This window comes from Capricornis sumatraensis, chromosome 1 (assembly GCF_032405125.1).
Source record: "Capricornis sumatraensis isolate serow.1 chromosome 1, serow.2, whole genome shotgun sequence".
NCBI lineage: Eukaryota > Metazoa > Chordata > Mammalia > Artiodactyla > Bovidae > Capricornis > Capricornis sumatraensis.
The window spans coordinates 190,059,534-190,073,640 of NC_091069.1; the positions used below are offsets into that span (position 1 = coordinate 190,059,534).

Genomic DNA, 14,107 nt, shown 5'->3' on the forward strand with positions numbered 1-14,107 from the left:
CATACATGACCACTGGAAAAACCATAGCCTTGACTAGACAGACCTTAGTCAGCAAAGTCATGTCTCTGCTTTTGAATATGGTATCTAGATTAGGCATAACTTTTCTTCCAAGGAGGAAGCGTCTTTTAATTTCATGGCTGCAGTCACCATCTGCAGTGATTTTGGAGCCCCAAAAAATAAAGTCTGACACTGTTTCTACTGTTTCCCCATCTATTTCCCATGAAGTGATGGGACCAGATGCCATGATCTTCGTTTTCTGAATGTTGAGCTTTAAGCCAACTTTTTCACTCTCCTCTTTCACTTTCATCAAGAGGGTCTTTAGTTCCTCTTCACTTTCTGCCATAAGGGTGGTGTCATCTGCATATCTGAGGTTATTGATATTTCTCCCAGCAATCTTGATTCCAGCTTGTGTTTCTTCCAGGCCAGTGTTTCTCATGATGTACTCTGCATAGAAGTTAAATAAGCAGGGTGACAATATACAGCCTTGACGTACTCCTTTTCCTATTTGGAACCAGTCTGTTGTTCCATATCCAGTTCTAACTGTTGCTTCCTGACCTGCATACAGATTTCTCAAGAGGCAGGTTAGGTGGTCTGGTATTCCCATCTCTTTCAGAATTTTCCACAGTTTATTGTGATCCACACAGTCAAAGGCTTTGGCATAGTCAATAAAGCAGAAATAGATGTTTTTCTGGAACTCTCTTGCTTTTTCCATGATCCAGCAGATGTTGGCAATTTGATCTCTGGTTCCTCTGCCTTTTCTAAAACCAGCTTGAACATTAGGGAGTTCACAGTTCACGTATTGCTGAAGCCTGGCTTGGAGAATTTTGAGCATTACTTTACTAGCATGCGAGATGAGTGTAATTGTGTGGTAGTTTGAGCATTCTTTGGCATCATTCTGCTTTATCTTTAATATTTTCTTCCTTGTGATTTCTTTTGGCTCGCTTTATTTTTTTCCTTCTGAGTTGAAAACAACCCCCAGAGTTCATAGTTTATATTAGGATTCAGTCTTGGTATTATACATACTTAGGATTTGGACAAATGCATGATGACCTATTGGAAAAGGAAACGGCAACCCATTCCAGTACTCTTGCCTGGAAAATCCCATGGACCGAGGAGCCTGGCGGGCTACAATCCATGGGGTCGCAAAGAGTCAGACACGACTGAGTGACTAACACACACACACACACACACACAAACACACGATGACCTATATCCACCATTGTAGCGTCATACAGATTAGTTTCACTGACCTAAAAGCCCTCTGTGCTACACCTATTATTCATCTGTCCTATACTCCCACCCCTCAACCCCTAGCAACTATTGAATTTTACCATCTCCATAGTTTTGCATTGTGCAGAATGTTATATAGTTGTAATCATACAATATGTAACCTTTTCAGATTGGTTTGCCTTTAGTAATATGCATTTGTTTCCTTCATGTCTTCCCATGACTTGATAGCTCATTTATTTTGAATAATAGTTTATTGTCTGGATATACTACAGTTTATCCATTCACCTTCTGAAGGATATCTTGTTTGCTTCCAAGTTTTGACAATTATGAATAAAGCTTCTATTAATGGGCTTCCCTGGTGGCTCAGATGGTAGGACTATGGACTGAGGAAATGGACAAAGCACAGGTATACAAACTAAGAAATAGCAAACAGAAAAATAAGCACTGAAACCCAAGAAAATTTAAGTTTTAGAAATTACTTTGCATACCTCTATTTAGATAAACTTGAAAACCAAGACAAAAATAGGTTATTTCCTGGGAAAATACAGTTTACCAAAATTGACCTCATTAAAAATATAAAGTTTAAACAGACTAAAGTCCATAGAGGAAACAGAAACTAGCTTACTGCCTGCAATGTGGGAGATCCGGGTTCGATCCCTGGATTGGGAAGATCTCTGGAGAAGGAAATGGCAACCCACTCCAGTACTCTTGCCTGGAAAATTCCATGGACAGAGGAGCCTGGTAGATTTTAGCCCATGGAGTCACAAAGAGTCAGACACAACTGAGTGACTTGACTTTCTTTCTTTTTATTAATGTAAACATCCATGTATGAGTTATTATGTGGACATAGTGTTCAATTCACTTAGGTAAACACCAGGTAGTTACACTTGTTGAATCACATGATATGAGTATGCTTAGTTTTGTAAGAAACTGCCAGACTGTATTTCAAAGTGGCTGTACCATTTTGAATACCCACCAGAAATGAGTAAGAATTCACAATGTGAGGATGTGAGTATTCCTCCACATCCTTGCCAAAATTTGATATCGTCAGTGTTTAGGATTTTGGCCGTTATAATGGATGTATAGTGGAATGTTATTGTTTTAATTAGCAGTTTCCTAATGACATATATTGTCAAACATCATTTCATATGCTCATTTTCCATCTGCATATATTCTTTTGTTCAATATCTGTTTTGTTTTTTGCCCAGTTTTTAATTGGGTTGTTTGTTTTCCTATTGTATAATGGTTCTTTATCAGGTATATCTTTTGTAAATATTTTCTTCCAGTTTGTGGCCTCTCTTCTTATTCTCTTAAAGCTAAAAAGTTTTGATTCATATATTTCCCCCTTCATATTAGCTTTTTATATAGGAATATTGCTTGCATCTTTGCAATTAGTAAATAAGTTTGGTGGTTTAGGGTTGTTTATAAGATTCCTAGTTAAGAATACCATGTTATATAAAGTTTCTATAGTTTCTTTTATTAATAAACTTAAAACACTTTTTTTGTTAAGGAAAAGTGTGTGTATCCTAAATTTATTTTTTTTGTCATGTAGGATGCTAAATTTTACTCTTGCTTCTTTTTGCCTTTATCACAGTCACCATCTCTCTTTTCATTTCTTTTTCTCTCCCAGAGCTTTGTCTTTCCAACCCTGTCTCTTTGAGTCCTTCTGTAGTCAGTGCCCTGACGTGCCAGGACTCTGTTTTCAGTATTTTTGGACTTAGTGTGTACTTTTCTGGAAAAGTTTTTTATTTCCATTGCCTCTTCTCTTGACTCTCTGTATGTATTAATCAGAGTTCCTCAGAGAAATAGAACCAAGGATATCTGCATACATACTATGGTTAATTTAGTGTGTTAACTTGACTGGGCTAAGGGATGCCCATTCAGCTGGCAAAAAATTATTTTCAGATGTGTCTATGAGGATATTTGAGTAGAGTAGATTGCCCTCCCCAGTGTGAGCGGGCATCACCCAGTCCATTCAATGCCTGAACAGAACAAAAAGGCAAAGTAAAGGTGAATTCTCTCTCTACTTGAGCTTGGACATCATCTTCTCTTGCCCCTGAACATCAGTGCTCCTGGATTTTGTGCTTTCAGACTCAGATCAGGCTTTAAATCATCAGTTCCTCCATTCCAAGGCCTTGGACTTGGACTGTTGTACCACCAGTGTTTCTTGTTCTTTAGCTTGCAGATGACAGATCAAGGAGCTTTTTGGTCACTATAACTACCTGAGCCAGTTCTGTAATAAATTTCTTTATAAATATATATGTGTGTGTATATATGTGTATATATATATATATACACATATATACACATATATATGTTGTTGGTTACATTTCTCTAGGAACTCTGATATGTAGATATAGGTATTTATTATAAGGCACTGGCATATACAATTATGGAGGCTCAGAAGGAGACCCAAGAAGGCCAGTGGTATAGTTTGAAAGCCTAAAAATCAGAGAGCCAGTTTTTTAGATTCTAGTCTGAGCTTGAAGGCCTGAGAGTCAGAATCACTGAAGGCAGAAGATCAATGTGTCAGCTCAACAGTGAGATTGAGAGAGAGCATGAATCCTATTGTCCTTCAAATTTTTGTTCTACTCAGGTCCTTAGTGGGTTGAATGATGCCCACTCATGTTGCGGAGGGTATTTTGGACAAACCAGGATGGTTGATTACTCTACATTTGACTCAGTCTTATGGCAATGTAGTATAATTGCAGTTAGCTAAATATTTTCTATACCTAGGAGATAGTGGAGGAGAGAAGAGCCTGGGGTGTTTCTGCTTCAGTCCATGAGGTTGCAAAGAGCTGGACACAACTTAGCAACTGAACAACAAATACCAAGCTTACTGAAAAAGGCAATAGAAAATATATTAATATTAGAGCTTAATTAAGAAACTATGTGCTATATCAACCACAAAACTGATCTGGTATTTTGGGATCAGATCACATTTACCTCAGTCTCTTACACTCACGTATTGGGTTGGCCAAAGAGTTCTTTTGGGTTTCTGTAAGATGTTAGGGAAACACCCAAATGAACTTTTTGGTCAACCCAATATTATACTTAATCATATTCAAAATTTTGACACATCAAAAATTCAATTATGTTTTTTACAGAAGAATTACTAAGATTGGAAATGAAGGAATATAGTATCAAAATATTTTCTATACCAAGAGAGTATGAACTTTGTGACTTGAGTGTTGCTCTTGAATTCAGAAGATTTGAATCTTAACTCTGCATATAATGTATGACTTTGGACAATTTATTATCATTTTAACCATCTTGAGGATTAGTTTCCTCATTTATAAAGTGGAAATATCACCAACCTGACTGTGAGGGTGGTTGTTAGGATTATATTAAATGGTATTTATGCAGCTAACTAAGATCATATGATCTTAGTGTTAACAAGAACAATAAGGATTAAAACAGCCAAGTGTTACCTAAAGAAATACATGGTCTAGAAACCCCATTTCTTGGGCATTTGGTTTAGTTGAGGTTTTGATTCTTTTGTTGAACCAGATGGGGTAGAAAAATAATCCCTTCAGTAGCTGATACAATTTTCATGTTGTTTAGAATGCATTCTTTATGTGAGGGATTATATTCAAAACTATTGTCATGATTCATTAACTCTTATTTCTGAACTATTGCCTGTACACAATTGTGTCAGAAGACACTGTTCTTTATCTTCCCAGCAGATCCCATCCTCTTTACTCAAGATGCTCTGGTCTTGGGCTTTGGCGTGCAGGGAACTGAGGAGCATTTACTCTCAACCTGGCTGGGGACGCCACAGGGAGGGTAGGCGGGGAGCTGTTTATTTCATAGATCAAAGAACATCCTGTGTTTATGTAGTATATTATATTTACTGAGCCTCTCCCAGTTCCACCTCACTTAAAGAAGTGGTTGAAGCTTCACTTTAACCCTTGGAGCATTAAATTGAATAATTTTTTGTTTTAAAGGAAAAAGAAGAGACATAGGAAACACTAGTAACAGCAAAATATACAAAATAAAACTGCCAGAAGATACAAGCAGATTTGCTATAAGAAAAAACTGAAGGGGCACTCTGGGATGGGGTTAAGAGCATAAGCACTGCTATCAGGGAGCTTTGACTTTGAAATCCAGTTTTGCTAGTATGATGGCAGGCAAGTTATTTTATTTCTATCAGCCTTTGTTTCCTCATCTGTAAAATGGAGATAATAATATCTATTTCATAAGATGAAGTGAGATAAAACATAAAGATGCCTGACAACTGATAGGAACTCAAGATACACATAGCTATAATTGTTTAAGATTATTGTTGCTATTAATGTTATTAATTTGTTAATAACAAATTATTGTTATTTGTTTTTGCTGTACTACAGAATGGTTTTGGTCATTGTTGTATGCCCTTTGATCAGTGCCTGATACCTATTGTGCACTCGCTAAGTCTGGTCTTTTTTTAAAAGTTATATAATATTTTTCCTTTTTCACAACTTGAATTTATTTAATTCCTTGGTTTTTAAGCTAAGTTATAATTTATATATAGTATACACATGTCAACTGTATAACTTGATGAATATATACCTATCTATACACTATGTAACAACTGGAGAGGTTTCCTCCTGAAAAGAAGGTTTCTTTTCTATCAATATCTGCATTCCTACCCCTTCTCTTCCCCAAGTTGACTAGAAAAAATTTAAAAATATTTAGAAGCCAATAAACCACCTCTAAACAATCCATAAACTAAAGAAGAAATCATAAAGGAAACTAGAAAGCATTTTTAGCTGAACAATAATGAAAAGAGTATATCAACATTTATGTGATGTAGCTAAAACAGTGTTTCAGTTCAGTTCAGTCTCTCAGCTGTGTCCGACTCTTTGCGACCCCATGGACTGCATCATGCCAGGCTTCCCTGTCCATTACCAATTCTGGGAGCTTACTCAAACTCATGTCCATTGAGTCGGTGATGCCATCCAACCATCTCATCCTGTCGTCCCATTCTCCTCCATCCTTCAGTCTTCCCCAGCATCAGGATCTTTCCCAGTGAATCAGTTCTTCTCATCAGGTGGCCAAAGTATTGGAGCTTCAGCTTCAGCATCAGTTCTTCCAATAAATATTTAAGACTGCTTTCCTTTAGGACTGACTGGTTTAATCTCCTTGGAGTCCAAGGGACTTTCAAGAGTCTTCTCCAACACCACAGTTCAAAAGCATCAATTCTTTGGCGCTCAGCTTTCTTTATGGTCCAACTCTCACAAAGCAGTGTTTAAGAGGGAATTATAGCTTTAAATGGCTACCTGGTGGCTCAGTGGTAAAGAATTCGCCTAACAATGCAGGAGATATGGGTTAAATCCCTGGGTCAGGAAGATTCCCTGCAGAAGGAAATGGCAACCCACTCCAGAATTCTTACCTGGAAAATCCCATGAACAGAGGAGCCTGGCTGGCTATAGCCCAGGGTGTCACAAGGAGTCAGACATGCCTGAGCTACTGAGCGCACACACATAGCTTTAAGTACTTATAATAATAAAAGAAATGTTTAAAATCAGTGATATACATATATATGGAATTTAGAAAGATAGCAATGACGACCCTGTATGCAAGACAGGAAAAATGACACAGATGTGTATAACGGACTTTTGGACTCAGAGGGAGAGGGAGAGGGTGGGATGATTTGGGAGAATGGCATTCTATCATGTATACTATCATGTAAGAATTGAATCGCCAGTCTATGTCTGACGCAGGATACAGCATGCTTGGGGCTGGTGCATGGGGATGACCCACAGAGATGTTATGGGGAGGGAGGTGGGAGGGGGTTTCATGTTTGGGAACACATGTAAGAATTAAAGATTTTATAATTAAATTAAAAAAATTAATTAAAAAAATCAGTGATATAATTTTCTACCTTAAGAAGTTAAAATACACTGACAATTAAATCCAAAGAAAAGAAAAGGAAGAAGATTGGAAAAAAAGAAAGAAAAAGAAAGGAAGGAAGGAAGGAAGGAAGGAAGGAAGAGGGAGGGAGGGAGGGAGTTGAAAATAAAACAGAATAATAGAGTTTCAATTTAATTCCATAGTGATCAGAAGTACAACCTGTATGATTGCAATTCTTTAAAATGTGTTGAATTTTGCTTTGTGGCCTGGGACAATGGATAATGGACTATTTGATGAATGTCCTATGTACATTTGAAAAGAACAGATGCTGAATTCTTCCAAGTCAAATCTATATCCCTGGTGATTTTTTGGCTATTTCCATGATCTTAAAGTGTCTCCAAAGATTCTCACTTTCTGAGTTGAAAATTTTACATACACACAAATATATAAATTCATTTTTCAAATTCCAGCATTCTGGTTTCAGAATTTGTGCTCATAACTACTTCATGATTGGTATTGTTCAGGCTTCCCTGGTGGCTCAGCTGTAAAAAATCTGCCTGCAATACGGGAGACCTGAGTTTGATCCCTGGGTTGTGAAGATCCCCTGGAGAAGGGAAAGGCTGCCCACTCTAGTATTCTGGCCTGGAGAACTCCATGGACTCTATAGTTCATGGGGTTGCCAAGCTGGACACGACTGAGTGACTTTCACTTTCACTTTCTCATCTTAACAGATAAGGGAATAGGGTTAGAGAGGTTAGGGGATTGCCCCACATCTCAGTGCTAGTAAAGTGGCAGCACTAGGATTTGAACCAGGTTCCAAAGCTCTTGCTCTTTCCTCCCATCCATAGTTTCCTCCCAAAGAGAGAGAAGAAAAATGTTTTCCCTTATAGGACTTTAGCTTTTAAAAATTTTGTGAGAATTTTGTGGTGACTTCAGAGGGGACCAAACAGGTCTTTTTTGTTCTTAATGAAGTTGATATCTCCTTGTACTTACAGTTTTGTGGCCATTTATGACCAGGCGCTGGAAGGGAGCTGTTTTTCCCATTGACATGTGTTATTTCCGAACATCTGTGAGACTGACTTCTAGGGAAGCATGTTGATAGCTCCATGAGCGTCAGTCTTAGGAGTGGAAAGATAGCAGAGCTTGACCTCAAGGTCCTCTGTCTACACTGGGACATGTGGTGCTCAACTTACCTGAATCCTTCTGCTTGTTGAGGGTTTCATACATTTGCCAGCCAGAAATAAAGCCCTTGAGAGGGTTTGAGACATGAAATATTTCTGCCTTGTGAAGGCTGCCAGGTGAGATGAGAGGAAGCCAGTTCCTTTCTTGGGGAAGTCAGACCTGGTTATCCCCTCATGCTCTGCAGGGCATTTACACAGCAAGCCTGGAGTGACATGGAGGCAGTGGAATCATTCTGCTGAGGGAGCCCAACAGAATCCACGTGTTTCATTGTCTCTGATACTGACCACCCTTTTTTGCAGTGTGGAGGCTGCCAGCATCGGGTTCGTCATTGTTATTGACAGACGAAGGGACAAGTGGAGCTCCATAAAAGCATCCTTGACACGAATAGCTGTAAATATTTATTTTTATATTTTACTATAAAGATAATTTAAACTATCTATTCAACTATTTCACATCAAAGTCACCAGGAAGTAGCAGTTATTTTATGCCAAGTTTGGGAAGGTCTTTGTAGCAGGGGCTGTTGTGTCACATCCATATCCTCTCTGCTGCCCGAAGGTCACTTGCAGACCATTCCTGAGCATGAGTTTCTCTACCTTCTTGACCTTTCTGGTCACTGGAGAGGAGCAGGTAGTGTGCTGGGAAGCTAATGCTCCAGGAGTGACCTGCAAATACTGCGTTATGGGCATTAGTGGACAAACACCCCAGCATTTGCACCCCTCAGTGGGGCAGTTCTGAGATATATTCCACACAGAATTTCAGAAGACCCAGCCCTTCTTGCCCATAGCAGTTCCTCTCATTGATACACTGGCTGTCTAGCCATCCTGTCTCACCATCACCCTATACTCCTAACTGTTTCCTGGGGTCACCTCTTTAGTAAACTCTTGAGACCCAAATCCTCATTTTAAGGTTTGCTTTGGGGATCACTTAATTTTATGACAATCTTCATTTTAGTATTCAAATTATTTTTTCACAAATTCAAAAGACACTAGCAAAATCAGACAGTGTATGACATGAGCTTGCTTTTAGCATTAAATTGCACAACCTTGGATTGTTTTCCTTTTCCATCTTATTAGTCTGATTTTCACCCCTATTTATTCCCTTCCAGCAAGTGTATGCATCCTTTCCCTGTAGGGACCTCAGACCAAGGACTCAGCTACATGAACTCAGCCACAGACAGTTGACAGTGCCCATGACTCTTCAAAAGGTCTGGCTCTAGAGAGTTCTGGTTTCCCAGGGTTCTTGGATAATACTTGAATCATCTGATACTTGAGTCTAATTTGTCCAAGAATTACACTGATTGCCTTTATGTGTAAAAGAAGCTGTAGTGCTGGGATCAAAAATATGACTACCAGTCAGAATCTCTTCATGTGCTTGTTAAAGATACAGATATCTGAACTTTATCCCAGTCCTGAGTCAGAATATTCCAGGGTAAAAGCCAGGTTATTTTTTAATAAACACTTCAGGAGGTTGTTCTTGAGAACTCTTGAAAGAATGGAAAACCATGAGCAATGGGAAACTTGGATTCCCAATTTTGCCACTAAGTTGTTAAATGAGCCTGTTTTCTCATTACTCAGGCCCTTATCTCAAGATGAGGGCAATGCTTCTTGAGAGCAACTTAGCAATAAGATGCCTTGCTGCTGCTACTGCTAAGTCGCTTCAGTTGTGTCCGACTCTGTGCGACCCCATAGATGGCAGCCCACCAGGCTCCTCTGTCCCTGGGATTCTCCAGGCAAGAACACTGGAGTGGGCTGCCATTTCCTTCTCCAATGCATGAAAGTGAAAAGTGAAAATGAAGTCGCTCAGTTGTGTTCGACTCTTAGTGACCCCATGGACTGCAGCCTACCAGGCTCCTCCACCCATGGGATTTTGCAGGCAAGAATACTGGAGTGGGGTGCCATTGCCTTCTCCAAATAAGATGCCTTAAGAACCCTTAAAATACTAAATCTTTGACACAGAAATTCTTCTAGGAAGCTAGAAGAATGTTCCAAAATGTATAAAGATTTCATTTTACTGTTATTTATGATAGTAAAAGTATGGAGGAGTCTAAATTACTAACAATAAGGGATTGTTTGAATAAATTGCACACCCACAAAAACATTCCAAGGAATTTTTAATATCAGGAATAAAAGCTCATGGTATAATAGTAAGTTAAAAGGCAGATTGCAAAATATTACTACAGTTTGAGTTTATGATAAAGATATTTAAGCCAAGAAAATGGCCTAGAAGTGAAGGACAGGGAAACCTGGTGTGCTACAGTCCATGGGGTCACAAAGAGTCAGACATAATGTAGTAACTAAACAACAAAAAAATTAGATTGAAATATTAAGAGTGGCTATGAAATCATGGGTGGTTTTCTTATTCTAATACATACTTTATTATAAATTTCTGAATTTTTCTATAAAGAGTGTAAATTATTTTTTTAATCAGAAAAAATTTTTTGTTTGGTTAATTTGTTTTTTAAGGAGGGGTTTGGATTATATGAGCAGTAAGATCTCTTTCAGCTGTGAAATATATTCTAATTCTTAGGCATCTAGGGTGTCCACTTTAACTTTGTAATCTATAATCTTGGGCAAGAGGAGACTGATTGATACGACATTTGCACTGACACTTTTTATGATCCTTCCAGGTAGCATTTCCAGGAAACTTGCAGCTCATATTCATTCTTCGTCCATCTCGCTTTATCCAGAGAACATTCACTGACATTGGCATTAAGTACTATAGAGATGAATTTAAAATGAAAGTGCCGGTAAGCATGACCTTTTTGTCTTGTCTGCATTTATTTAGGACATGGGGAGAAGATAGAACATGAGCTTGTTTCTAAGGAAGGTAGAGAAAGAGGAGGGCATTCTAGGCAGAGGGGAATGGCATGTGTAAGGACATGGAAGCAGGAAATACACACTTTATGTGAAGTCCATGGGGAAGCCCCATTCTTGTTGGAATTACATATAGGATAATCTGGAAGAAAAGGTAAGGCACATGGTATATGTCTTAAGTGTAAGGACAGAAGGTCTAGATTTAATTCAGTAAGCAATGGGGGTCCAATGAAGGTTTTTGAGTTGGGTAGTGACTTGGGTAAAGGAGTACTGGAATTATATAAATCCAGAGGTATTATGTAAGAGATGGTATCCAAGGCTGTACAAAGAGATTGAAAAAGGAAGAGAAATTATAATAGTATGAGTAAAGGAAAATAAGGATCTAAAATATGGGGGTGAAAAATATAGGTAACTGTGAGTAAAAATTAAAACCAACCTTGTGATATGCATACGAGTGAAAGTGAAAGTCACTCAGTTGTGTCCAACTCTTTGTGATCCCATGGACTACAGTCCATGGAATTCTCAAGGCCAAAATACTCAAGGCCTTCCCCTTCTCCAGGGGATCTTCCCAACCCAGGGATCAAACCCAGGTCTCCCACATTGCAGGTGGATTCTTTACCAGCTGAGCCACAAAGGAAGCACAAAAATACTGGTGTGGGTAGCCTATCCCTTCTCCAGGGGATCTTCCCAACCCAGGAATTGAACTGGGGTCTCCTGCATTGCAGATAGATTCTTTACCAAGTGAGCTATCAGGGAAGCCCATGCAAAAAAGGAAAACTAATTAAAATGACAAGATTAAAATTTTTACCTCTAATTTTGGCAGAGATATGGGGCAAACTGTCATTTCAGACTTTGTTGATTGGATTGAAATTGGTAGTGACTAATATGAAAGACTAATTGACAGTATTTATCAAAAATTAAAATGTACACACTCTCTGACCTACCTGTGAGTTATTCTGCAGATACATCACACATGTACATAAAACTGTGTATATAATGATATTCATTGCCAAATTGTGATGGTAAATGGTTGGAAAAAACATAACGCCCAACAACAAGAGGCTGGTTAAAGAAATTATGGTCTACCCAAGCAATTAAATACTTTACAGCCATCAAAAGTGGTAAGGTGTGGTACAACCATGGTAGACACAGTTGGCAGTTTCTTGTAAAGTTAAACATACACCTGCCCCATGATCCACCCAAGGGAAATGAAAACACATGCCCAATAATAGATGAATAGATAAAGAAATTGTGGCAAATTAATATAAAAGAAAAACATTATGCAACAAACAGGAATGAAGTAATAATGTGGTTTTATCTCAGAAATTCTTAAAAGAAATATTCTCTTAAAAGAAAGAAGCTGGACATTGTATACCATGAGGTTCTTTTTACATAAATTTCAAGAAGTAAAACTAAGCTGTGGTGACAGAAAATTAAAACAGTGGCTGCTGTTAGTGGTGGAGATAGTGGACACCTGAAGGAGGCCTACGGGAACTATTGAGGAAAGTGGTTGGGAAGTAGAGCTGGAGGTCTATGGGGAGGGGTGAGAAGAAGACTATTTTTCTATTACTGTAGAGTCTTTTCCTATTTGAATTTGTTACCACCTACATATATTGTCTGTTTAAAATAAACCCCAAAACAGTCCAACTTTAATTTAAATTGCTCTGAGAAAATATGTAGCTCTTCTTAGTGAAAACTGATCATCTCAAACAAGGATTTTTTCTCTTTTCCATTCTTATTTTCCCTCTGTAAATAGTTCTATTTTGTATTAATAACCAAACTTCTTAAAATACTGTCTCCCTATACTTTGATATTAACCAGAATCAAAATGAATTTTCCATTCTATTGTAAATACTTATTTTAAAATATTTGAGTGTTTAAGGGAAATGTGAGCCATGGATTTTTTTATTCTGCTTTCCTGAATTGAGTGACAATTAATATTAGAGAAGGGATGAGTCCTTACAAGAAGTTAATAAAGTTGCCATGAGCCTTATAAGCTTTCTTCCCCTTCAGAGATGACGACTATACAATTGCTTCTTGTAACTCAAAAGGTTTGGACTTTGAACTGAACATTGGACAAACATCATGCATCTTGCCCTGGTGTGTATAAAACACACCTCTGCAAGTGATAATATATTGACAGACACGTTTGTGGTTTATGCCTTGTCCAACTCTTTGTGACCCCATGAACTGCAGCACACCAAGTCTCCCTGTCCCTCACCATCTCCTGAAGTTTGTCCAAGTTCATGTCCATCGTATTTGTGATGTCATCCAGCCATCTCATCCTCTGATGCCCTCTTCTCCTTCTGCCCTCAATCTTTCCCAGAATCAGGGACTTCTCCAGTGAGTCAGTTATTTGGATCAGATGACCAAAATATTGGAGCTTCAGTTTTAGCACAATCCTTCCAATGGCTATTCAGGGTTGATTTCCCTTAAGATTGACTGGTTTGATCTCCTTGTTGTCCAAGGGACTTTCAGGAGTCTTCTCCACATCAATATACTTTTAATTTTACCCTAAATGAACTTTTAAAAAAGCTCTTGGTCACCAAAATATGGGCTCATATAGTAGGAATGTATTTCAATGCAAAATGTTCACCTCATAGTCTAGCACTGCACCTTCCATAGGAGACTGAGCTTCTCCCACACTCTGTTGCACTACGTAATTCAGAGTCCTAGTTACCAAGCTCGATGTATTCGAACTTCAGCATATATTTTGCCTTTTCATTTGTTTGTTTCTTCCAGTTTTATTGTGATACAGCTGACATACAGCACTGCATAAGTTTAAAGTGTACAGCATAATGATTTGATTTACGTACACCATGAAGTGATTTTTCACAAGTTTAGTGAACATCCATCATCTCACATAGATTACAAAATTTAAATAGATATTTTTCTTATGATGAGAACTCAGTATTTACTCTCTTAACAATTTTCATATATAACAAACAGCAGTATTAATTATCTTCATCATGTTATATATTATATTACTAGTACTTGTTTTATCTTATAACAGGAAATTTGCACCTTTTGACCACCTTCATCTAATT

At 38.1% G+C, this 14,107-nt stretch overlaps 1 protein-coding gene across 1 annotated transcript in view; it reads left to right on the forward strand.

Annotated features, from left to right (window-relative positions):
• The window catches only part of MCF2L2 (MCF.2 cell line derived transforming sequence-like 2), a 279,399-nt gene that overhangs the window by 86,376 nt on the left and 178,916 nt on the right, over positions 1 to 14,107 (forward strand). Inside the window, exons 4-5 of the mRNA XM_068968757.1 lie at positions 8,547 to 8,637; positions 10,874 to 10,993. Coding sequence (XP_068824858.1) covers positions 8,547 to 8,637; positions 10,874 to 10,993 — 211 coding nt within the window. The remainder of the gene's footprint in view (positions 1 to 8,546; positions 8,638 to 10,873; positions 10,994 to 14,107) is intronic.